Raw genomic sequence first — 27,764 nt, 5'->3', positions numbered from 1 at the left:
AAAGTTCTGGGGGACTCTCATTAAACCAGGCAAAGAGAGAATACAAAAGTGACATGTAAGTGATTTAGGGAAGAAAAAGGGGAGGGTAAATTGATAAGGAATAAAAAATTTTAAAACATCTATGAAATCTGAAATCAGTAGAGGCGATGTGGTGAATCTGCTGCTGGACTTGCTCATTCCTTCCTTGTTGGTTTTTAGTTCCGATTCCAAATGTACTGACCACCTCCCTAAAACCTGAGTCGGCTGTCCTTTCATTCATTCAACAAATATTGTAGGTCCTATTTAGATACAATAAGGTGCATTTTTTTTTTGGCCTTGAGTTAATTTTATACATTAACCTAAAAAAGAAAATAATAACTTCCTTCTTACTAGACTGTTACCTCAATGTCAAGAACTCACCCACTCAAATTGAATGGGTAGATGTGTGACATTGAGGTATCAATCTAATGCAGAGGAAGTGGGTTGATTAAGTCAAATGATTGGAACCAAAAACCAGCAACAAAGCAATGAATAGCTCTACCAACGAAGTCTAAGGTGAAATGTCAAGCAGATTGGGGCTATGAAGTCCAGATGTACTACTAGTAATAATAGCTAGCATTTATTGAGGCCCTCCTATGTGCTAGGCATTTTTCCAAGGATTTGATGTATTCTAAATATTAGAATTCTCGTAAGAGACCTATGAGGTAGGCATTACTACTATTGCCCATTGCCTTTTTACACATAAGGCAACAGAAGTAAAAAGAAGTAAAATAACTGTACAGGTAGAAATTGGGAGAGCATAAATATGAACAAGACAGTATAATTTTAAAATCCACACTAAGCTCCAATTACTTAATGCTAGCTTCAACTAAGTAGCTGAGCCGGGTGTCTGTAATATCCTAAGTTGAATGCAGATAGTACTTTACAGCTCCTGTTACGGTAAATACTGCACCCTAGCGAGCTGTGTGATCGGGTGACATCTGGTCACCCTAGAGAATTGGGAGAGACCCGAATGGGCCTAGATATAAAGAGGACAATTGATGGCTGCTTAGTCCAGGTGGTCGTGGGTCCATAGAGTACCACTCATAAGCTCTTACTATCTTTAGACATCCTGAATATTTTTGCACAGACTATTAGTAGTTTAATAAACAAAAGAAACAGTTGAAAGCAGAATTCCATTTTGAGTATGATGTATGGCCTTGTTTCATATTGAACCATCAAGACTAGTAAGAAGATGGGTACTTTGTGGCTATAAAGCTAATATTTTACCCAGTTAATAATAATTTTAAGGGGCGCCTGGGTGGCGCAGTCGGTTAAGCGTCCGACTTCAGCCAGGTTACGATCTCGCGGTCCGTGAGTTCGAGCCCCGCGTCAGGCTCTGGGCTGATGGCTCGGAGCCTGGAGCCTGTTTCCGATTCTGTGTCTCCCTCTCTCTCTGCCCCTCCCCCGTTCATGCTCTGTCTCTCTCTGTCCCAAAAATAAATAAACGTTGAAAAAAAATTAAAAAAAAAAAAAAGATAAGATAACACGAATACGTAGGGGCACCTAAGTGTCTCGGTCTGTTAAGCATCCAGCTCTTGATCTCAGCTCAGGTCTTGATCTCAGGGTCGTGAGTTCAAGCCACACATTGGTCTCCGTGCTGGGCATGGAGCCTACTTAAAAAAAAAATGTATAAATACTTAAATCAATAACTAAGTGTTGTTTCCATTTCATATCTACCATGTGCCAGACGCTGCAATGTCGAGAGAAACAGAAGTTGAGTAACACATGGTACCTGGTCCCTAGATGCTTATGGTCTATGAGAGGGTTAGATAAGTCAATGCAAATTAAAATACAGTGTACTGAATCATATTTAAGTACAATGATTAGGATAGAGAGAGGTTTCTAGGAGCCCAAAGAATAATTATTATATCATTATGGATACAAGAACATAGCAATATTATAGGACTTACGTAAGATTCAGTGAAAGGACACAAAATATTATTTGGTATATACAGTGACAGTTTTTAAATTGAGTTGATTAAGTTATTAACATGCATCACCAAACAAACTCATTTGTTTGTTCCTTTGTGCTGCTAAACAAGGCTTGACAAGTTATGTGGAGTTCTTCCATTTAAGAAGAATTATTTGTGAGAACCGAGATACGATTCAATCAAAATTAGCTTTTCTTTTTTTCCTTCATAAATATATTATCTTGGTTAGCACCTTTGATATCACTTATCATCTCCGGGTCTCCATATGCCTAAGACTGACACTTTAACACCAGCCCTTTTGGTTTTATTCACCCATGAAGATTGACATTTGGATTTGCTGCCATACATATTTGCAGAATCTGTCAGTGTTTCCAGTTTGCCTCTTCAATTTCCATTCAGTCTGAAACCTTTGTTCAAAAAGAAGTCACCCTTCTATTGATTCTCCCCCTCGCTGCAGGGTTTTTAATTTTTTTTTTTTTTACCCTGCATTTGGTTTCAAGCTTTGTATTTGTGCTGTGACAGCCAGTTTTTGCATATTTTAAAAGCATTTCTTATGACCTCCCTGCTGGTGTTTTCCCACTTTGTCGTATCTTCTTCAGTAAAGTCTAGAACAATGGTCCTCAAACTTTTGAGAGGATCGGAAAGAATCACATGGAGGGCTTATTAAAACACAGATGGAGAGGCTTCTTCACTCCCAGAGGTTCTAATTCAGCAGGTTTGGGATGAGGCCGGAACATTTGCGTTTCTAACATGATCCCAGGTGATGTTGGTACTGCTGGCCTGGGGACCACACTTGGACAACCATGGTAAACAGCAGTGGCTCTCAAAGTGTAGTCTGGGGACAGCAGAGAATCCCCAGGACTCTTTCAGGGGGTCCATAAGAGCAAAACTTTTCATAATAGTACTAAGATATTTGCCTTTTTTTTACCTCAACTTTTCATGAGAATATGGTGGTATTTTCCAGAGTCTCCAGGGAAAGTATTGGATATTCTTTTTTCATTATTATTTTATTTTAATTTTTTTAATTTATTTTTGAGAGACAGACAGAGACAGAGCACAAGTAGGGGAGTGGCAGGGAGAGAATGAGACACAGAATCCGAAGCAGGCTCCGGGCTCTGAGCTGTCAGCACAGAGCCCGATGCGGGGCTCGAACTCACAAACTGTGAGATCATGACCTGAGCCGAAGTCGGACACTTAACCGACTGAGCCCCCACCCCCACCCCCCCGACTGAGCGCTCCTGGACATTCTTGAGTTTAAAATTAGCACAGTTTTAATTTGCAATACGGCAAATGCCAGTACATATAAACCATGTAAACAAAAGCTCTCTGGAGTCCTCAGTTATTTTCAAGAGTATAAAGTTTGAGAAGTGCTGGTACAAAGAAAAGAGCACAACTTCTTTAGAACTGAGGTCACCCTGCGTGTTGAGGTTCCGCTGTGCTCCCTGACCTTACAGCGCACCAGTCTTCCCTTGCCCACCCCGACCTCCGTGCCACTTGTGAAGCATAAACCCTTCTGCTTCCATGCCTTATGCTCCTTCCTTCAACTAGGAACGTCTGCACCCCTCCCACCCTTGGCTTGGCTGCTCCATTTCCTCCCTCACGACTCAGCCCAGCTGGCTTCCACTTCTCCACCGTCCCCGACTCATTTCCTTCCCAGAATTTACCACAGTCTATAGTATTCTTGTATGTTTGTTTGTTTTTAATTCATTGTGTTTCCCTAGGCTAACATGCAGGTCCCATAAACGCAGGGTCCTGGTCAGCGTGTGTCTTCTTCCTTTCCCAGGACACATAGTAAAGGCTCAACATTTTCTTGTTGAGTAAATGAACCAGACATTTCTGGACTAAAATACGGGCTCTACTCCTTGTTAAGTAGGTGGTCTCAGGGGGGTCGTTTTAATCTCTTGGAGCCTCATTTATGAGACAGAGAGAAGAATTACAATCTTGCAGAGTTGTGAGCAGTAGTAATAACTGCAAATGCATGTTGCTTCTGAGAGTCCGTGCCACCTATGAAGTGCTCGATCAATGTTTGTTAAAATCAATAATAATGGGTACTATTTACTTAGTACATACCGGGTTCATCACGGGGGACAAAAGGAAGGAATAAAACTGTTATCTCTGCACTTGGAGTTGTTCATGGTCCAGTGGACTGTGCTACTTGGCATTCTGTTTGTATACCCAGTCTCACAGAATTGGGTTGTCGTGACATCATGTCAGTGTTTCACAAACTGACCGTGCTAGCAGATCTCATTGTTTCTGATTCCATGGTGTGCCTTAATGTCCATGGAGCTCATAGTGAATACCTATGGGACAATTCTAGAATAATTGGTGATTATCTAGTCTCTTAGTTAGAGCGATGCCTAAGATGCTACCACTGCTTTATGGATAGCTTCTTCTAGAATTGATTGTAAGAGCGTGTGGTATTCTGCCATTTTCTCAGCATATGCTGGTATTTGACAGCCTTCTTTCTGTCAGTGGATTCTTTTAATAGTGTGCTACTCTGGAAAGGTAACTCAACAGTTGTTTTTTTTTTTTTTTCTTTTCTCTTATAGTCTTTTTTTCCTTATTACACTTGACCAACCTATGTGAAATTGTTCGAGGAGTATTTTAAAAATCATGAACTGTTCCTTATGCAAAGCACTTCGTAAATTATATTCATTTACTCCATTTATTCTCTATTTACTTCCTACTAGGTTTTATCTTTTGTATTATTTAATTTTATGGAACTGGTGTTAGAATGGGTTTATCTATACACAGAGCAGCGTGGCTCTGAGACAGCATGTCTAGATTTTTGAAAGACTAAAGTATTTAACCTGATTGTGAGATATTCAGAATCTATACCGAGTTGTTTTATGGCTATCACAAAATGCTAATCAGCTGTAGTGAATAATATTTGCACTTTGAATGACTTTATCACATGGCTCAGTGTAGGCCAGTATACCACGTTCTGTTGGCAATACAACAGTAAATTAGACAAAAGCCACTGCTTTTGAGAAATGTATATGCTTATAGAGGAGACAAATGTGCATTTGCAGTTATAACATGAAGCAGCTGTTATGTGACATAAAATACAAGGAAATAGGGGCGCCTGGGTGGCGCAGTCGGTTAAGCGTCCGACTTCAGCCAGGTCACAATCTCGCGGTCTGTGAGTTCGAGCCCCGCGTCAGGCTCTGGGCTGATGGCTCAGAGCCTGGAGCCTGTTTCCGATTCTGTGTCTCCCTCTCTCTCTGCCCCTCGCCCGTTCATGCTCTGTCTCTCTCTGTCCCCAAAAAAATAAATAAACGTTGAAAAAAAATTTAAAAAAGTACAAGGAAATATACAAATTCCAAGTGGGGAGCGAAATTCTGTTGGGTGTGGTCAGAGAAGTCTTCAAGGTTTTTTCATTGTTTGTGTGTGTGTGTGTGTGTGTGTGTGTGTGTGTGTGCATTTGAAGTTGAATATGGGAGGAGATGCACTGGCTATATTACTTCACTAGCATATATTCCAATGGTCTGCCAGTTCAGGTTTCTTTCAGGCTCTTAGAATTGGCCAAGAACAGCAAACCAGCTGTAAAACATTCAATTTAGAGACCGTTATTATAGATAAGATACTTAACTCTATTTTATTTAAACTCATGACCTTTACACTAATTGAAAAGCATCAGAAAAGCACCAGCCTATATAGTCACTAACAATGTCTTTGTGGAAAATTACTGAATTAAGTTTTGTGATTTAGACTGGCCACCACGTAGTTGTAAATTAATGTGTAAAGTAACTCTTCTTGAGAACGTGGTGTCTCTCAGATATTAAACTTGTATCTGCATTTCTAACATGTTCATGAGAAACAGTTGCTCATCTGATTTTTATCAACCGGAACTAAGACTGTTTCAAGTAACTCACTGCAAAGAGTGATGCCAGCCCCGATACTAAACATCTCCAATTGCACCGTTGCTCTGTGTGCACACCCTCCTCATTCCCGACTCCCTCCAATCCTATAAAAACTCCTTAGTCAATGCTTACATCTACTGTAATACTTACTTGTGTCATCTTATTATCACACTTGTATCTTGCGTCAGACATGGAGACAATTAAAACCAATAGTAATAGACAGTGATCTACGTGCTGTTCAGATGATCTCATTTCATTCACATTGTAACTCTATAAAATAGATACTATTTCTGTCCCCATTTTGTAGCTGTGGGAGTTGAGACAGTCCTAGAGCTGAAATGTGGAAGAATCAAGATTTGAACGCAGACAATGTGGACTCAGAGCCCACACTTTTAATCACTGTACTGTTTTCCTCCTAAGAACCACTTTATATTGGAGAAAAAGACACAGTGGATGAAATCCATAAATTCTAGTTTATTTGGTTAAACCAGGTGGATTGTGTATTCCATTGTGATCATGCCTTGGGCAGCAAGAATTACTGCTAAAACTTCTTATTGCTTTGCTTTCTAATCTTATCATAAAAGTATGTTTTTGTTGGGACACCTGGGTGGCTCAGTCGAGTAAGCATTCAACTCGATTTCAGCTCAGGTCATGAGCTCACGTTTCATGCGTTCAAACCCCACATGGGTCTCTGCACTGACAGAGCAGAGCCTGCTTGGGATTCTTTGTCTGTCTCTCTGGCCCTCCCCTGCTCGTTCTCTCTCTCTCTCTCTCTCTCTCTCTCACTCTCTCTCTCTCTCTCTCTCTAAATAAATAAACACTTTTTAAAAATTTTAAAAATAAATAAAAAGTATGTTTTTGTACAGTTGATTTTGTAACCTGCAGATTGAAAAATATGATATACATTATGCTGTAAAACAGTGAAAAAGCTTAAACTAGTCAAGTACTTACGCTTTGCTGCTTATGCGTGGATCACACAGAAAGATTTTCATCATTCTAATGTAAGGATACTTCTTCTATTCATGAATATTTAAAGGGTCGATGTCCTTTTGTAAGTGTAGTGGGGCAAGAATTTAATACCTGGACAAAAAAAAATGTAGCTTTTTTATTTACTACATTTGATATTTCTCATGAAGTTCCATTTATTACTAGTACGTGAAGGGACAGTGAGGGGACGGAGTGCATGGGTAGGGAAGCAGGCAGGGGTCAGGGAAGTGATCCAGATTTGCCAATTACTGCATCTTGGTATAACGTATTTCCTTGGGCAGCTTACCATTTTTCTTTTTCTTCTTCTTTTTTTTTAATGTTTATTATTTAAGAGAGAGAGAAAGAGAGACAGAGAAAGAGAGAGACAGAGAGCAAGCAGGGAAGGGGCAGAGAGAGGGGGAAACACAGAATCAGAAGCAGGCTCCAGTCTCTGAGCTGTCAGCACAGAGCCCGACGCCGGTCTCGAACTCACAGACTGTGAGATCGTGACCTGAGCCGAAGTCGGCTGCCTAACCGACTGAGCCACCCAGGCACCCCTGTAGCTTACCCTTTTTCTAACAAATGCTCGGTCTTGCAGTTCTTCTCCGCCTCCCATCCACTTCTCTCCAAGATGGCAGTGGGGAGCTTAGGTGCCCTGGAGGTTATGGTGGAGATTACCTTAGAGTCATGCACCATCTTAGGTCTGTTCACTATATTTTGGTCCTTGCTGATCTCTGACTGTCTGGTCTAGAATGAACCCTGGTGGGTGCCTCGTTCACACACATGAATTTGGTTCTCTTTGCTCTTTTGAGGTATCATGCTGGTACCCATTACTGAATCTGTGGATTCCAGTCATTCGCCCCTAATCCCCAAGTCCTTGTGCTTCTTTGAGTCTCCCCCCCCCACACCCCCCGCCCCAGGGTTACAGAAGCTCCTGGGTCACCTGTCTAGCACACCCAGGCTGGGGCGGGGACCAGTAACATTCTCAAGCTATCTCTCCAACCCTCTCCTTCCACAGATGTGACAGTTTGGGCAGGATGCCAACTCAAATGTGGCCTCTCCTAGAGGCTTGCCTCTTCATCAGCTGTGCTCAGGAAGCAGACATTCCTCAGATTTCCTCACTTCTCTGATCCTGCACCTTGCTTTGCCCCAGACGAGTGGGGGCAGTTAGAACTTTGGTTTCTAACTTCTTTCCCCTACTTCAGCCTCACCTCTTGTTCCATGCTCCACAGGAATGAAAGGGTCAGGAAGCACCTCGGCCTGGCCTCCACAGACAGAAGGGGCTGCCTCTTCACGCTGTATGTCTGTATGTCCTTAGAGGCAACTGTATTTGCATCTCCCAGGCTCTTGATACAGAAACCCGAAAGCACCGAAGGATAGAGATTGAGTGAAGGTGAAAATACAGAGATTTAAAATATGAAAATATTGTCTCCGTTTTTGTTTGTTTTTATTCATTTGGGTTTCTGGCTCCCTTTTCCTTCTGGAGTCAGACAGTATCAACTAGGTGGATTATCTAGCAAAATGTTGCTAGATTATTTTACAGAATGAACCATATTCCTAGATTTCTGAAACCGCATTACCCATTCAACTTTTTTTTTCCTGACAGACTTCTAGTCTAGTCAAGCTTATTTCTTCACTTCCAATCTATACGCCCTTTTGATCCATACCTTGTGTCTGTGTTTAGCATATAATTCCCCTCCTTCCATCACCTTAAACCCTACCGGTCTCTCCCACTCAGCATCAGCCCCGTCGCCTCCAAAAAATGGCTTTTGCTACGTTTTGCCAAGTGTTGCAGTTATGAACTCAATGCACACAGGTTAACAGTGGTTTAATCGGTATTAGTTTCATATTTTTTAAGTTTGCAGCGTATTAGCTAGCAGGGACTCATATTATGCTGTTCTTTAGAATTTCCTATAGTAACTAGCAGAGTGCTGGGCATATAAATTAGATGTTTAGTATCTCTTCTCTTTCACTCGATTCTTGACCCACTTAATAGCCTGTTTTTGGTTTCTCTTTTTAAGAATAAAGGTAGAATTTTTTAACTCATTCACTCATTTATACCTTAAGGAATAGTTTGTGTATGCTTCCACTTGCTATAATAGCATCATCGTCATCATTATTATTAATTAGGGCCAGAGCTTGGCACATGTAACAAGATACCCAGACAATGGTAGCTTGATCAAGAAGGGTTCCGTTGTTTTTTCCCTCGTGTTGTGAGAAGACATTTGATGGCTTCATTATCAAGGGTGGAAACCTTTGATTCTCGTTCGTTCCTACTCAAAAAAAATGGATGCTGTTGCCTACATCTCAGGCAACCTAAGGACAAAGAAGGACACGGGGCTCATGCCGGAGAAGTAAACCCCATTGAAAGAACTTTCTTTAGAAGCTCCACCAGTGATAGTATGTACTTCTTATTGGCCATAAATTGCTTCGCCTAGTCACCGCTGACTTTCTTGATTGATGTATTCATGCAACCTAAGTTAAGCTAGATAGTAACTTTTTTGTATTTCAAGCAAATTCTACTGATAAGAATCCCCAAAATGTGGAGATTTTTTTACTGTGTGATTTTATTTTTTTACTTGAAATATATGTGGGCCAAAGGATATTAAAAGTTACACGTTAGTATTTGGGATTTGTGTTACCAATCATTGAAGAAGGTTGGTATATAATATACTAAGATTATATAGTTATCTATTAACTAATATTTGATTTCTTTTTATTAACCCATTCACTCATGTATCCCTTAAGGAATAGTTTGCCTAAGCTCCTACTTGCTCTCTCTTTCTTTCCCCTCTCAAGTCACTGTTCTGTTCTTTTTCTTTGTAAGTTACACAAACATTTTAGTGTACCTTAAAGTATAATAATCAGGTTTTGAAATACATTACAGAAGATTGAATGTTTGCCAGCATGCTTGCTTCCGGAGAACAGCTTAGAGAATGTTATCTTAAGTGTTTTGTTTGCTAAATATAAGCCATGTTAAGTTCATCAGTTTTAAAATGTGGAGACTATCAGGATTTTTTTAGTAAATTACTGTCAATGTATCCTTGAGATTCCTAGAAACAATCTTTTAGACATCAAAACCACCCCGTATTTTTTTTTCTCTTAACGCAAATTAAGATTTCATATATCACTATCAATTTAAGGTGGAAAGAAATTGACTAGTTTATAAAAACATTTTGAAAAACAAGAAGAAGAATATGTAATTCAAAAAGGTATATGCGCAACTAATAATGTTGTGATAAATTATCAGATAATTAATGTAGAAAGAATAATATTAGTTTTAACTGAAATGTCAATCAAGTGTTTTAAGTATAGTTTAAGTAACTTAAAACTAAGCACTCAAGATTTCTCCTAGTCTGCCTATATTCTTAAAGTACATTTTTTAATGCACATGATAGAATTTTTCATACAAAAAGCCATCTTAATATTTTTTTATGTTATCAATCATGTTGGTTGGCTGAATGTCATAATTATCTTTACTGCTGTTACCTCCTGACCTCCTCTAACTACAAAAAAAAAAAAAATTCACATGTACCCAGCTTTTCAGTATGTTGTAATTCTCATTAGGAATGAGAACTATTGAGTATCCTTTTCTTTTGTAGGTTCTAGCCTTCATATAATAGACTCTGTGTATGCTAAGCTCCAAAGAGAAAACATTTCCTAGCTTCTATTTTCTGTATACGTGACTCTTTTTTTTTTTTTTCACTTCTGCAGAATAGTGGGAGACAGGAGAGGAGACTTCAAAGCACCCATTAGAATTTTTATTCATTGTCTGAAATTCCTTTAAACAGTTGAACATTACTTTTAAAAGCATTTTGAATGTCCAGAGAAATAAAAGGATTTTTATAAACAAATTCCCTGGCAGGAGCTACATTACGCGCTATATATTTCAGGCTAATAATAAGGGCTCACTGTAGGTCAGTGTGTCGTATCCCAGCGGTGTCTAGTGAGATGGAGGTTATCTTATATGTCAGCTGGCTAACCCTGTGAACAATTTTGAGCAGGCAAGATAATGGGACTGAATTCTGAAATGAGAGTTGAAATATACTGAAATAGTGTCACATGTGAGAACAGTAACTTTTTAAAAATAAATGTAGTCACCTTTTGACATCATTAGGCATATTTGATAATAATGCTTAATGGGGTATATTTTAAGTGGATAGATTGGGTAGAGGATGAAGTGAATCCTATATAATTGTATGTTTAAATAGATAAATAAAAAATCATAAATTCTGTCATGCACAGAAGATTTTCATTGATAGAAAGGTACCGAGCAGAACTGGTAACATTTTTTTCTTCTCTTATGATTACTAAATTAATATTACCTGATAGTAGTAATGTTTCAACTTCTTGACTGCAATTTTAAGTTTTGAATATAAAATTACTTCTACCCAAACATAGGTGCAATAATATAGAAATCTTTAAAATTGCTTTGCTTTGCTGAATTTCCAGGACAGTATCTGCATAAACCATTATATAAAATGCGTTAATGCCCTTTTTAAAATGTGATTCTTTAAAGGATTTTTCATTCAGCCTTTCATTATATTTCCCTGCAAAGTCCGTAAATAGACACTTAATTTTGAGAAAAAGTTTGGGTGTATATGTGGGTGTATGCAAATGAACCTCAAGAAAATATGTACTTTTAAATGTGGATATGATTGTGTGATATAAATTGAATAAGATAATCCATATGCTGTCATGGTCTATAAGCTAAAATTTTAGAAGATGTAATAGATTTTAAGTATAATCTAAATTATGCTGAATTTGGATGAAATTATAAAGTTTTCTTACATCATCTTATGCACATTTTGTTTATTATTTGGTATTCACTTTTACAAAAGGCAGGTCTTTACACACGGAGGATTTTGTATAAACATATGTGGGCACATCCTTATTTTCTGAAGCCCGTACCAGTGCAGGCATCGTAAATGAATGATTTAGGAAGCCTTTGGTCAGCCAGCAGAGGCCACTCACAGCTTGCCACTAAACTGGACGGCAAAGCAGAACTCCCTCTTTAATCACTATTTGCCATCATTCTGAGCTGGTTAATTTTTAGTTTCTTACTCAAAAAAAAAAAAAATTACTGTGGAGCAGTATGAAAAAAAAGTTGTTGCTCTATTTGTTTTTTAATTACGTAGTGATTGACCTTTTGTATTAAAGTATTTAGATCGTTCATTATTAGTGCTTACCAGAATGAGAATTTATGCACTTAATAATTAGAAGTATTATTATTCTAATAGGCCAATCCTTCTAAATTCTTAATTATTAATGCTGACTTATTTTAACGAGGGAAAAAAACTTTAAGGATTTCAAATAATTACGATGTTTAGTTTGAGATTAAAAACGTAACAATTGCTAATGTCATATATGTACATATACATATGTATGTATATTTCTAAACCTTCATCAATTTAGTATAATTCACATTTTGACAGTTCTTTTAGAGAAATCTATGTGCTACTATTACTTGAACATATGCTGAGATTACTTCCAGATTATCTGAAGCCTGTCTTCATTCACTACTTCACGTGATGCTGGCAGCTGAAAGGTTAGCATCTTCCCTTTGACACATAGGATTCCCGCTAGGAAGGCTAATCCGCAATTGAAAGGAAAGCCTTGTGCTTCTCTGTGCTTTATTTCCTGTGATTTTTTGATTCTTTATAAAACCTTTTTGGTTTGAAGGTGTAATCTCACATTTACATTGATACCTACTTTTGAAGGGGAAAAAAAAAATGGTCCACGTTCCCTAATTTTCCAAGTTCCTAAGCATATTCTCATCATGGAGTGCTTACCCCTCTTTAGTATTTAGTTTTTAGTTTTTAAAACTAAATTTAGTTTTTAAATTTCTTACTACTTGGGGCTCCTGGGTGGCTCAGTCGATTGAGCGTCCGGCTTCAGCTCGGGTCACGATCTCACAGATCCTGAGTTCAAGCCCCGCATCGGGCTCTCTGCTGACAGCTCGGAGCCTGAAGTGTGCTTCAGATTCTGTGTCTCCCTCTCTCTGCCTCTTCCCCACTCATGCTCTGTCTCTATCTCTCAAAAATGAATAAATGTTTAAAAAAATTTAAAATAAATAAATAAATAAATAAATACAAATTTTTTACTACTTTGGCTGTAATAACTGGCAGTAGAACTGTTTCTTATTCCCGTTAGCGAATACATACCATATGCTAACAACCCTGTTTGGACTACCATGCTTCTTCTTGCCTATACTTAAAATAACCACATACATTACTCTGAACTTACAAGTAAGGACCAGAGTATCATCCTTGGAGGTATGATTCTTGGCTGAAGATTTTCTGAGAGTATATTCTAGATTCAGGCAAGCATCTCCTACAGCAAATCCCCAAATACAGAAAACACTTGTTTTGGTGTATTGTCTCCTTTGTGTAGTCCCGGAAGAGAAAAAGTAATAGGTTGGGAATAGGACAATGTAGGTTCAGATCTAGCTCTGTTTAATCTTGGTGATCTGGGGCATGTGCCCTCATCTGACATTTGAGAATAATGATGCTTATTTACTCATCCACCTTGCCCGTGAAAACACCTTATAAGCAGGCAAGAGCTATAAAGCTTAGACGTGTCGTTATCATTACTAACGATGATAGTAATTCTTGATGTGCCATGGTGGTCATTATCACACTTTCTTTGTTCATTTATTCACGTTTACATCCTTCCAAGAAGGATTAAAAATTGCTAAAAATATAATGGAACAATACCTCGATGACGAGGTAAAATCACTGTTATATACACTACAATATAATTCAGGTGACGTGAAGTCTATGAGGGGTAGATGACACATAGATGCAGTGTGAGATCCACTGATACGAGGAAGCTTTGATTGTGAATATTGGTAAATTTTAAAATGAAAACCTGGCACACATTTCTGTAATGTTACTACACTTTATAAAATTCCAAAGGCATTTTCTTAGTTGGAAAATCAAGTTATAGTGTATGAATTTAGTAATTTAGTACAACACTTTTTGAAATCTCAGCTAATTCAGTTGTCCTCAGAAATGGACCATCTTCCCTACTGAGTGTTCTTTCTAGGAGGACATTGTCTAAAGCTAAAACTTCTGACGGGTGAAGACTTATAGTGACCTCTACCTCATATCCAACACGTCACCAAGCACACATGAGGTGTTCCACACGCATCTACTATTTTTTAGTGTCTTATAGCCATAAAGAGGATTTTTGCTAGTCTACTGTATAAATACACATTTTACTTTAATATAAATCGAGGCAAATGAAGGTAAAATGTGAATTAGCACATGAATTACTTGCTGATTTTTTATTCTTTAAAACACACAAAACAAACAAACAAACAAAAACAGCCTGGAATCAAAAGGGTTCCTTAAACTCAGGACTTTACCATGACATCAAAAAGATTATATTCAGTGTGACAGAGAACTAAAATCACCCAATGGAATGGGAACCATATAGCACTTATCATATAGCAAATATAAGCATAATTTTACATACAGAGTAGTAAACATTTGTTGAATTATATCAAGTAGAGCAGTTTTGGGTGCTGACAAGGGAAGAAGTCAGTTACTCATAAGGAAGGATCACGCTGGAGAATAAGGATCCGATTAGAGAGGGCTTTGAATGCATTTTTCATTAGTTTTAATTTTACTTTCAGCATAGAGCTATGGATAGCTCTGGAATGAGAAAAGTGACATGTGAAAAGCAGCGAGTTAGAAGGTTGGATTTGGCAAGTTGGTAAGATGGATTGGAGCAGGGAGAGAGAATTGCATACAACTCCCTTCTCACAGGTGATTTTTTTCCCCTTCTTCCTGATAAATCAGATAACTACTTTGTTTCCCTTTAATCTTATAAATGATATCCATTTGTGCTACCTGAATTGTCCTTCTTTGTATTGCTTGACAAGTGATTCTAAAGTAATTTTTATTTTTTTGTACGTTGTTGTCGAAGTAATTCTAGCGTTATTTCCTTGAATGTTTTCCATCCCCAAGTAGATTGTGCCTTTGTGAATTGTGACCATTCTGTAATGTTATATATGAGAATAGAGGGCACAATGAAATATTTTATTCATTCTCCACCTATCTTGTAACAGGACTTTTTAGAACACTGGATATAAAACTCATTTGAAATACTTTTGGAGAGCCGTTTTGTTTATTTTGCCGTATGGGGTCAAAAGATGTACAGTTTGTACATTCATTTTAACAGCTAATTAATCGAAATCAGTTACTGCAAAACATGTAGGGTATTATTTCTTATGATTGTTTTTGAATGAAGATGAATGCGTAGACTAGCAAGCCTAATACATTTCCTTCCGTCTCTGCTCTGCTTCCCTTACTTCCTACCCTCAGGGCTTAAGGGTTAAGCCTTGGTTTGCTGAGTTGTGTTCCTTATTGTCTGTCACATATATTTGACTGACACATGTGTTGAACGTAGCAGGGGGCCTTCATGCCGAGCCTGGTAAAGTTTAGGGGCTTCTTTCTCTCTTCAGAGAAGTTGATAGAAAGAATAAGAAGCCATTTTACTGTGGCTAATGAAAGTGAGAGGATGTTTTGTCACTGATGTCATATAGCTAAATTTCCCACATAGTCTTACTTACTGACCTTACTGACAGTGGTACTTCCTTGTACAACCGTTACTCAGTTTTCATCTGCCATTATTACATTCCTATTTTCTGAGCTTGCTAATAGTAAATAACAACAGCAAAAACTAAACCCGTGTGGTCTTTTAGCATTATAGTTCATTTCACAATCCAAAATGGCCAGAAGTTGACAACTGCTCTGTTATCTAGAGACCATCCATTCCTTTCTAGCTTCGAGTTGTCTTTTTTGTTTGTTTAATAACTTCAGTAATAAACATAGTCAATGAGAAGAAATATACCTACCTTACTTAGGACCGTAGTCACTATTGATGTAACAATATTTAAACGTGAATCTTAAGAATTCTGGACATACAGTGTGATGTCTACGATTGTCATCAGTAGTTATTGCCCAATTACATAAATATCTCCAGAGTCTTAACAAAGAGTCTTAACAATGTGGAAATACTGTTTCTCATGAAGAACAGAATACCTGCTCCCGCTCTGATCTTGTGGAATAAAATCTACTTTTCCTAACAGAAAAACTTTACTATGTGAATATTTTATCGATATTTAAAGAGATGTTTTTGCTTTTTTTTTTAATTTGTTATTTCTTTCTAAGACATTTCTGTAATAACTGGAAGCCATATTTTTTTGGAAAATAAAACAATGTAATCGCCATACTTGTTTAGTAGAAGCTATTACTTTGCCGTGATGTTTAAAACTGCTTCATTTATTTTTATGAAGATTCCTATCTAACCCTAAATTGTAGTTTTAGAAAGAATTTTGCAAGAATATTGCTTGATATTTTATAACATTGAAGTATGTACTAATAATCAATCATATTAAATACATGCTTCCAAATTTAAAATACACGGAAACTTTAGTAGAGCACTGTTTTCCACGGGGTGAATTCTGTATGAGGATCTTACTCTCAGATTTTCAAAATGGGTGTCTGGTCCCAAAGTCGCAAAGGTCTCCGTAGTAAAGACATTTCACTCCTGACACAGACTAGTGATATTAACCCTGAGAAGATCATCATGTGTCGACCTCAGTGTTGTATAATTTCATTAAGAAAATATTCTAAATTATGGCTGTTGTCATATCTTCCAAAGTAAAACGAAAATGGACTTGAAATAACAGGAAAGGGTATTCACCTCTTTTATTTTTTAAAAAAGGACCATGTCCTATGTAAAGATGGAAAGTCATTTAAATATCTACATTTGGTACTGTAAACCTTTTGAGAGTTATTTGCAGCAATTGAATTGAGCTTATAGTTTATACATCTATGATTTCTGAGAAATACACAGTGTGATTATTTCTGACTAGATTGAAAGCTTACATTTGTATTGTGGGATAAATTAGTTACAAATTCGGTTTTATTGTATTCAGTTGCATTGTTTTCATCAGGCAATTTATCACATGGGGGTATGTGAAATTTCTTCATTTATTAAATTTCAGATTATGTATTTCAAGCCAGAGCAAGACTTAAACATTTTTCCATAAGTATAGCTTCAGGTAAACAAGCAATTTTAGCCCTGAAAATAGCTTCTGCTTCTGTCAACACGTTGTTTATTCTTTCTCTGAGATAAAAAGTTCAGTTTTCTGATATTTGTACCAAGATAAAGTCAGTAAACAAGATTAATATAGTGTGGAAAAGGTTGTCAGCAGCCCTGGCAAAGGAAATAAGTTGCCTGTACATAGAACATACTGTAAACTGAATAAAAGTGTCAGGTCCACCATGAGATAATGTGATCATGAACCTCTAACAAAGCATGACATAGGCACAGTCGGCTTTTCTCATAGCCACAGTGTAGAAAATGGATTACTGTATTCCTGGGATACCCACTGGAATAGCATGAAAACCTCATTTTGAGATGAATGCAGGATGTAGTCCTGGAGTTGAGCCACATGTTTACCTGTGGTGCCCAAACCATAGGGTTATTAATGTCATCATCTGCGCACATGTGCAGTATTTGCATTTCTTGCAATTTCAGAGGGTATGCTGGCATCCTCGTTACCCGAGTGAGAAAAGAACAAACACATGTTTGGAAATGTTAGGCTTTTTTCATAGGCGTTTTTCTGCTTCATCGTGCTTTCTTTGGTGATATACTTTAAGTGACACGTTTATAATTATGCGGGGTTTTTTATTAATATGATGATAGAGCATAAGTTATGACCTTTCGTTGTAAGATATGTCTCGTTGATTGTGATTGTAGATTCATTCTTGCTTGCATGGCGCTGCTTGCGTTTGCCTTTGAAAACCCTCTATAAAATACAAGGTGTGAATTTTTTTAATGAGAGTAGCTTAGATTATGAAAAATTTTTTTGAAACTTTGACTATCAGACTTTTAATTTTGTTTAGAAATAAAGGAATAAAATGTTGTTCTTTTAGGTGAAATTATATTCTCTTCTGCGCAAATATGTAGATTATCCCTAACTTTATGGGAAAACTATGAAAAGGACTAGCGACTACTTCCTTGATTCAAGTTCTTGCATGCATTTAAATGTGTGCATTATATTTAAGAATTAACCGCAAATCCGTTGGTTTTGGGTAATATCACTAGCTCAACACTAATTAAGCGAACGTCTTTTTTTGTGTGTATGATGAAATATATGCATAATTGAGCAGTATTTGGAAACAAGAGTCAGTGGTCTAGTTCTTAACATTTTTTTTATTATAAAAGTACTTTTTAACTAGTCTTAAAATTCTAGCAGAGGAACTATACAGTAAACCAAAACAAGAGGCCCTTCTTACCCAGCATGAAATTACACTTTTGGTCCAGGCAATGTGGTTTAGCTTTTGAGAATTAATATTTTATTCTCCATTTTAGAGTAGAAGTCCTCAAACGGAAACGTCCCTTTATTATTCATGGGATTTTTTTTTTTTTTAAAGAAACTCATCCGTGATTTATTTTTTGTTTCCACTCTCCTTTCAGGTGGGCACCCCGGGCCCTGTCAGTAACAAGAGAATGGTTCACTTTTCCCCAGATTCACATCACCATGAGTGAGTACGCACTGATTTGTATAATCTTGGGGTATTCTCCATCTTTCTTTTGGAAAACTGGTAGCTGTTGCTAGTAAAGGTGGTTTAATTTGCACTTCTTATACCACTGACATTGACAGTTGTGCAGGAACAATGTCAACCTGTGGCAGAAATGTAAATAAAGGTTTTGAATACAATCATTCTTTTCTTTGCGACAGAATTTGAAATGCTAAGTTTTCATTACATTAAGTAGCATCAAGCTCTCCTCCTGCTCTTCCTGTCTTCCTCCCTACTCTTTCCAAAGCACTAAAACACAAAGTGACTACTTAACTCATTACTTCTCTGCTTTCTGCTCCTGCCCAGCAAGAGACGTGAAGGAACCAGAACGTATTTTCATTTGGCAACAAAAGGGAGAGTCTAATTTACTAAGTAATTCCAAAAATTAAAAATTGAGCTTTAACGTTGGTAAATTATTGGGTGAATTTCTAGGTGCTAGTTCTGTTTCTAAGTACATCTTTATCAGAAGAGCTTCAATACATATATATTTTGGGTCAGTACCGTGTCTCCTGGGAAATTGGTTGAACTTGAAGAAAAAGGCCATAAGATAGGGAAAGACATGGATTCATGATTGAATGAATTTTTTCTGGCAAGCAATCATATTAGGATCCATTAGATCCTAGCTTTTAAATCCTTTCCTTAACCAATGTAAAACAAATTATTGTTCATCTATAGTTTATTTTATATAGATTATTAATACAAAATGTAATCTATATGATATAAAATATTATTTATACAGATTATTATTTTCTGGAGTATTTATTTTATAGGTTACAATATCATAATCTTTCCTTTAAATAGTTTATTTCATTCATTTTTATCATCCTATAAGACCTTTTCTCTATTGTTTCTCAAACATGAAGAAAAAAGAATAAGGCTTTTTATTAACTCAACCAAAAGATTTATATATTTTCTTAACTTTTTGTTCCGACATGAATCAAAACCACTAGCAAGTAGATATAGAGCCGTCTTTAAACCAAAAATTGCATTTGTTAATGATTGTAAATGCTCTGAGGGCAGACAAATCTCTTTATCACTATTGGAGTCCTGTGCTAACAGTGCCTAGTAGACAGAAAATAGTAATTGAGTGAATGCAGATATGAAAGTGTGAATGTAAAATCGGGCAAATTGGATAATGTCAACTGAGTATTGCTTCTCCAGTTAGCAGGTATGACCTTCACTGTGTGCCCCTGACATCCATTCCACACGAATCTCCCCAGTGGTTCTTAATCAATTAAATAAGATTCTCTAGGAGTGGAATTCAGATGTCACTGTTTTTAGAGTTTCCGAGGTTACCCAATGTGCTTGATTACCATTCTGTCAACACTTAGGACTAACATGGAGTCATTTCACCACCTTGCACCCTCCATGCTACCAGTCCGGTCCAGTCTCTTCAGTATCTCATGCCGACTCCGTCTTTTCCACTTTCTGCTCTGTTCTTTTAAATAAGCACTGCTATCTTTTATATTAGTACAGGATCCTAGTGAATCTTTCTGTCTCCGTGTTCTCACTCTTTGAGTACATACTGCTTACTTTTGCTAAAGTTCATTCTGATTCTTTAATTCCCCTACTTGTAAACCCCCAGTATTGCCTCTTGACAGTGGAAAAACCTCGTTAGCATATTATTAAAAGCTCTTCAGGATCTGACTCCAGTACCTTTCTGCCTGATCCATTATTTCTCCTTCTTAGATAATGGTCCAACTGTCTTCCCTGGTCTGCCTGTCTTCCCTAAATATGACCTCTGCATCACTGCCCTAGGATTTTTCTCTTGGATTCTCTCCTACCCGGGTCTTTCAAAAATCCGATTTGTCCTTAATCAGTCTTGACTGGTTGAAAACCACCATTTTATCAGAACGTACTAGATACTAGTAACAGAATACAATACGAAACGAACAATAGCTTAAGCCGAAAGGTTTTATTTTGTTTCTCACATAAGAAGTCAGGAAGGAGGTGGCCCTAAGGCTTTTCAGTGGCGTAAAATTACTATCACGGGCCAGACTGTTTCTGATTTTCGGTTTCGTCATCTGTTCCTAGAGCTCCTGTAACAAAGCACCACAAACTCGGTGGTTTAAACAACAGAAATGTGCTGTCTGGCAGTTCTGAAGGTTGGAAGTCCAAGGTCAGGTGTCAGCAGGGCTGGTTCCTTCTGAGGCTGGAGGGAGAAGCTGTTCCAGGCCTTTGTCCACACCTGTGGTTTCTGCCAGCCTCTGCTGCTCATTGGCTCCCACTGTGTCACGCTAATGTTGCCTCCATCTTCCTAGGGCCTTTTCCATGTGTGTGTATCTGTCTCTGTGTCCACAGTTCTCCTTTTTATAAGGACGCAGGGACAGAAATATGAGGACACTTTATAAGGTCAGAGTAGAACCTACCCTAGATGACCTCATTTGAACTTGGTTACCTCTGTCAATATCTATCTCAAAAATAAGGTCGTATTCCGAGCTACTAGGGGTTAGGACTCCAGCATATCTTTCTGGGGGACCAATTCAACACATAATACCATATTTACCTTTCTTTCTTATGCCCTCATAGTTATGGCCTCATGCCTATAACTTCACATGTCATGTCTGCTTTCAAGGCCAGAAGAAGAGGAAAGGACCAGTGCTAGGAGCTCTCCGCCAGAAGCAAAATTCCTTTCAAAACCACTCACCCACCTTTCCTTAGCTCTCATTGGCCAGAACTGGGTTATTTGGTCACCCGGAGTTGCAAGGGAGTTTAGGGAACCAGTATCTGGCAAAGTTTTAGATCAGTCATGATTGATTACTTGGGTCTGGCACATAGTGCTCCTAACAGGACTTGCCATATGCAAATCATTGACTCCTCAACATGCACACACAACCCTTCTCTCCATACATACATGTGTTTGGAATACCTTCCCTGTCTTTCCCGAAGGACCCCGCTTCAGAATCTCATCCACTTACTTCAGTTACCTCAAAATCTCCTCCAAGACCTCCGAGTGGCATGGAGTTTTAATCAGACCTGGCTATGGCTCTTTGCAGTACGGTGACTCATAAATTTAAAGCACCCGTAGATACAATACAGAATTGTGGAGAAGGCGGGCTATTTCAGCAGAAGCTCCCATTCAGGAAGTGAGGCACTCAGCACTCAGCCTGCTAAAACCCATGTATCCAATGTGGCAGGCGATTTTCCTTTTTCTACTTTCTTGGGAGCCCTTGCTTATTATTTATACTCTAAGATCACGACTGACATGTTCATTGCACCAGGAGCACTTCCAGGCTAGTGCACGGTTCTAGCAGCCCATTGCTTGCTTGTTTTGTTTTTCCTTCCTCGGCTTAGTTGAGATATAATTGACAAATAAAATTGTAATATATTTATTTAAATGTTTGTTTGTTCTTGAGAGACAGAGAGAGAGAGAGAGAGAGAGAGAGAGAGAGAGAGATTGAGAGAGCACAAGCACAGGAAGGGCAAAGAGAGAGGGAGACAGAGAATCTGAAGCAGGCTCCAGGCTCTGAGCTGTCAGCACAGAGCCCAACGTGGACCTCAAACCCACGAACCTCGAGATCATGACCTGAGCTGAAGTCAGATGCTTAACCAACTGAGCCCCCAAACATCCCAAATTGTAATATACTTAAAATGTACTACATGATGATTTGATACACATATACATCGTAAAAGGATTCCCACCATTGAATTCACACATCCCTCACCTCACATATTTACCTTTTTTTTTCTTTTTTTAGAAAACACTGAAGGTGTTACTCTCTTAACAACTCTCAAGCATACAATTCAGTATTGTCAATTACAGTTGCCATACTATACATTAGATCCTCAGGTCTTACTCATTTTATGACTGAAATTTTGTGCCCTTTTATTCACCTCCCCCTCGAACCTCCACACCCAGCCCCACAATACCACTATTCTACTCTGTTTCTATGATACCATGCAGTACATATCTTTGTCTGGCTTATTTCACTTAGCATGATGCCCTCCTTAGCATGGAGGTCCGTCCATGTTGTTGCAACTGGCAGGATTCTCTTCTTTTTAAGGCTAAATAATATTCCAATGTGTGTGTGTGTGTGTGTGTGTGTGTGTGTGTGTGTGCGCGTATCACAACTTCTTTATCCATTCATTCATTGAGGGACACTTAGGTTGTTTCCATATCTTTCCCACTGTGAATAAAGACACAATGAATGTGAAGTACAGATATCTCTTCAAGATAGTGATTTTGTTTCCTTTGGATATATATCCAGAAGCAGAATTACTGGATAACATATGGCTGTTCGACTTCAATTTTTGAAGAAGCTCCATACTGTTTTCCATGGTGGCTGCACCAGTTTACATTCCCATCAGCAGTTTTTCTTTCTTGTCTTTTTGATAATAATCATTCTAAAAAGTATGAATTGATAATCTTATTGTGATTTTTATTTGCCTTTCCTTTATGATGAATTATGCTGTGCACCATTTTATGTACCTGTTGGCTCTTGGTTTGCCTTTTTTGGGAAAGTATCTATCCGGGTTCTTTGCCCATTTTCTAATTGGACTATTGGATTTTTGCTATCGAGTTGTACGTGTACCCTGTATATTTTGGCTATTAACTCCTTACAGATATGTGGTTTGCAAATATTTTCTTTCATTCCATAGGTTGCTTTTTTATCTTGTTGATGGTTTCCTTTGCTATGCAGAAACTTTTCAGTTAGATGTAGTACCACTTGTTTATTTTTGCTTTGTTACCTTTGCTTTGGTGTCAATCCAAAAACTCATTGTGAGGATCAGTGTCAAGGAGCTTATTACTTCCTATGTTTTCTTCTAGGAGTCTTAAGATTTCAGATCTTGTGTGCAAGTCCTTAACCCATTTTAAATTGATACTTGTGTATAGTATACTATAGAGCTCCAGTTTCATTCTTTTGGAAGTGGCTGTTCAATTTTCCCAAGACCATTTATTGAACAGATGATCCTTCCCCAGTGTATATTCTTGACTCTTTTGTCAAAATTAATTGCTCATAAATGCATGGGTTTATTTCTGGGCTATTTTGTGCCACTGATTTTTGTGTCTGTTTTTAGCCAGTTACATACTATGTCAATGACTATGGCTTTGTAATATAGCTCGAAATTAGGAAGTGTGATGTCTCTAGCTTTCTGCCTTATCAAAACTGCTTCAGTTATTTGGGGTGTTTTGTGGCTCCATACAAATTTTAGGATTTTTTTCCCCTATTTATGTGAAAACGGCCATTGCAATTTTTATAATGATTGCGTTGAACCTGTGGATTGATTTGGATAGTATGGACATTTTAACAATATTGATTTTTCCAGTCCATGAGCATAAAATATCTCTCCATTTATTCGTGTCTTCTTCCATTTCCTTCACTAATATTTTACACTTTTCAGAGTACAGGTGTTTTACCTCCTTCATTAAATTTATTTCTAAGTATTTTATTCTTTTTGATGCTATTATATATGGCATTGTTTTCATAATCCCTCTTTCTAATAGTTTGTTTTAGAAACAACTGATTGATGTCTCTTGATTTTGTATCCTGCAACTTTGCTGATTTTCTTTATTCTAACAGATTTTTGGTAGAGTCTTTAGGTTTTCTGTTTATAATATCAAGTTATTTGCAAGCAAATACAATTTTACCTTTTCCTTTCAGATTTGGATGCCTTTTTTCCCCAGGCCTAACTGGTCAGGATAGAATTTCCAATACTAAGTTGCGAAATACTAATACTAATACTAATACTAATACTAATACTTAATAACTGAAGTAGCGAGAATGGGCATCCTTGTCTTGTTCCTGATCTTAGAGGAAAAGCTTTCAGTTTTTCACCATTTAGGATGGTGCTAGTTGTAGGCCTTTGCTATGCTGAGGTACATTCCTTTTATGCCCAGTTTGTTGAAAGTTTTTATCATGAAAGGATGTTGAATTTTGTCAGATTCTTTTTCTGCAGCCATTAAGATGATCACATGATTTTTGTCCTTCATTTTGTTAATGTGGTATGTCACATTTATTGATTTGCAGATGTTAAACCATCCTTGCATCCCTGGAATAAACTCCACTTGGTCATTATTTGTGATCCTTTTAATGTAATGTTGAATTTGGTTTGCTAATATTTTGTTGAAAAATTTTGCATCTATATTCATTAGAGATATTGGCCTATAATCTTCTTATAGTGGCCTTATCTGGCTTTGATATAGAATATAATGCTGGTCTCAACAGTGCTATAGTATGGGAGTGATCCCTCCACTTTTATTTTTTGGAAGAGCTTGAGAAGGATTCATGCTCTTTCTTATTTATTTTCAACATAAAAATTGTATTTGCTTGGAAGCATTGGAATGTCAACAGAACAGCTGCAGGGTTTTTTTTGTTTTGTTTTGTTTTTTGTGTTTTGTGGTTTTTGTTGTTGCAGTTACAGAGTGGTATTTAGTTAACAGAACAATTATCTTGTATTAGTTGCCTCAGAGACAAGGGAAGATGAGTACAGTACAGTGCCCATTTGTAACTAATTTGTGGTGTGCACCAGTAAGAACCTGCTGTAAATTTCCATGCCGGTCTACAACCCTCTTACTGTACCAGGCAAAGTTAGTGGCTACTAAAAATACCGCCAGGACAAGGCTATCTAAAGACACATTTGGTAGTATGTTAACTATACAAAAAAAGACACTACACTTTGCAGCCATAACTCGCACACCATTACAGTTCAATATTTTTTCTTTAAAAGGAAAGGAGTTGTGTATAGGTGAGTTCAGCGTTTTACAGACCAGAAAAAACAAACTTGGGCTATAACCAACCTATTCATCATCTTCTTCTTCTTCATCCTCTTCCTCTTCCTCATCTTCTTCCTCTTTTGCCTTTTTTTTTCTTTTTTTCACCCTTGATGACTCCCTTTTTTGCCTCATCAGGCTCTCCTGTAGCCCACTATGCAGCAACCTCCTTTTTATATTTTTCTTCAGCTCAGTAGCCTTTCTTCATAAAGCTGCTTGTCATTTACAGCAGAATTATAATATTTCTTTCCCCGTTTCTTTGCAACATCACCAGTGGATAGGCTGGGATGCTTTCCTTTGATTTGGGGACGATACTCAGAACAAAATAAGAAAAAGGTCAAGAGAGTACTCTTGGGTGCATTGACTGGGATCCTTGAACTTCTTTTTGGTTTTCCCTGTAGGAGGGATAGAAGTTGTCATTTTTCTTTCTTAATGGCCCTTGTCCCCCTTTACCATGTCTTCAAAAACTTTTCTTTTCTTTTAAATAGACATGGTCTTCCACCTCTCTGAATGCTTCTTAAAAAACTCTGAGAAGTTGGGGCACCTGGGTGGCTCACTTGGTTGAGCGTCTGACTTCGGCTCAGGTCGTGATCTCACAGTTCGTGAGTTCAAGCCCCGCATTGGGCTCACTGCTGTCAGTGCGGAATTCACTGGTGAATTCATATGGCCCTAGACTTTTCTTTGTTGGGGGTTTTTTGATTACTGCTTCAATCACCTTACTAGTACGTGATCTGTTCAGATTTTCTAATTATTATTTGAAATTGGTAGACTGTATATTTCTAGGAATTTATCCATGTCTATAGTCTCTAAGATGTTGGCGTGTAATTGTTTATAGTAGTTTCTCAGGATTCTTAATATTTCTGTGTTATCAGTTGTAATGTCTCCTCTTCATTTCATATTTTATTTATTTGGGTCTTTTCTCTTTTTTTCTTAGTCTAGATAAAACTTTGTCAGTTTTATCTTTACAAAATCTAGCTTTTAGTGTCATACATCTTTTCTATTGTCTTTTCTATTTGATTTATTTCCATTCTAACCTTTGGTATTTTCCTCTTTCTGCTAGCTTTCAGCTTTGTTTCTTCTTCTATTTATAGTTCCTTGAGGTGTAAAGTTAAGGTGTTTATCTGAGGGTTTTTTCCCCCTAACGTAGGCATGTGTCACTAAAACTTCCCTCTTAGAACTGCTTTTGCTGTGGTAAGTGCTCACGTGCCCACTAAGAACTGCTTCTTTGTTTACTATAGTCCTGTAAGTGTCATGAACACAAGCCCCGCTGGCTTTCAGAGCGAGGTGTTTTGGGGCCCCATCCAAGGGTGGGAGTCTTCAAAGTTGGGACACTAGATGTGTCTTCCAAAACCTTTGCTCCTCAGGGAGAAGTTGGGAGTTGGAGGGTCCCTCCTGAGTGTATGGCTTAGTGCCAGTGTGGGATTTATGGTGAGAGTGTGTTCAGCCTTTCCTACCCACTTTGACATGGGTGTTTTCTCATCTTCCCGATGTATAGGAGTCACTCAACTAGTTTCTGGATTTCTCACAAGGAAATTATTCCATGTATAGCTAGAAAATGGTGTGTTCATAGAAGAAAGGAGTTCAGTAGCCTCCTCTGTCACCATCTTAGTTCCTAGCAGCCCCTTTCTGGTTAGTGGACATCAGCAGGAATTTAAAGTCACAGACTAAAGTCAGAGGTGGCCAAGTTGTTTGTTTAGGCATTAGGGTTCCTTCAAAAATGGAGTAGGTTCTCTTGTGTTTGTGGTTGCAATTCCTTGCCTGGAAATGCTACTGGCCTTGATGTTCTTCCTATATCCTTACTTAGCTTTTAGCTTAAAGACTTCTGCCCCGACGCCATGTGAAACAGTGACCTCCAGAGAATAGGTACCAGTCTTTAAGAAACCTCTAGTCAGCGTGCTCACCCTCTTTGTCAGAGAGGCACTCTGAGGAAGGTCTAGACCAGAGCCCTAGTCATGGTAGTCAAGGCCCCGTGAAGTCTAACCTCCATGCCACTGCCTGCTTCCACATAGGAATTCCAAACCAGATCTTCCCACCTGCAGCTCCCTAATTATGAGTCTCTCATTAAAATTGAATTGTAATCTATACGCTGGAAGTACCTCTTTCAACAAATCTATATTTTCATCCGTTTCTTCAGGCCTGCCCCTTACTATGTAGGGCAAATGAACAAGGTGCCTTGTAGGCTTTGTTCTACAAGTTTCGTTTTGGGTGACACCATAGAATACAGCATTATGAGTATTTTATTTTACACAAATAAGTAAGTACACAGGCACACTTTGTACTACACATAGATACACACAGCCCCAGTTGAATTACCTATTAGTACCCTTCTGGGGACTAGTCTCTTTCTCTGGTCAGTTTCAAAACCGACCACACTTTGCTTCAGTTTGTCAACTTCATTGTCCTGGAAGGAAACGCAACAGGTGAAATTTTCTACCATTTCCTTTAACAAGAGAACGTATATGGTCAGTGTTCAAAGTTGGCCAGATGTAGTTTTAGATATATGCTTCTCCAACTTTCTTGCCCAGATAATTAAGTCCATACTTTCATTCAACTTACTCCCTATGATAAAATCAGATACATAAAACTGACTCAGTCTCATAGTAGAAAAAACAAGGTATTTATACCCTCAAGATATGCAAATAATTTCCTAGGGAATCCTGGTCAAGAATTT

General features: G+C 37.9%; 1 protein-coding gene across 3 annotated transcripts in view; it reads left to right on the top strand.

The window, feature by feature from the left end:
* GPATCH2 (G-patch domain containing 2) overlaps window positions 1-27,764 on the top strand; it is a 174,213-nt gene that overhangs the window by 88,654 nt on the left and 57,795 nt on the right. For all 3 annotated transcript variants that reach the window (XM_047840305.1, XM_047840307.1, XM_047840306.1), the window contains exon 6: window positions 18,278-18,345. In XM_047840305.1, coding sequence (XP_047696261.1) covers window positions 18,278-18,345 — 68 coding nt within the window. The remainder of the gene's footprint in view (window positions 1-18,277; window positions 18,346-27,764) is intronic.

This window comes from Prionailurus viverrinus, chromosome F1, assembly GCF_022837055.1.
Source record: "Prionailurus viverrinus isolate Anna chromosome F1, UM_Priviv_1.0, whole genome shotgun sequence".
NCBI classification, from domain to species: Eukaryota; Metazoa; Chordata; class Mammalia; order Carnivora; family Felidae; genus Prionailurus; species Prionailurus viverrinus.
The sequence above is the reverse complement of the archived record's forward strand: the minus strand, read 5'-3'. Positions and strand labels throughout refer to the sequence as shown.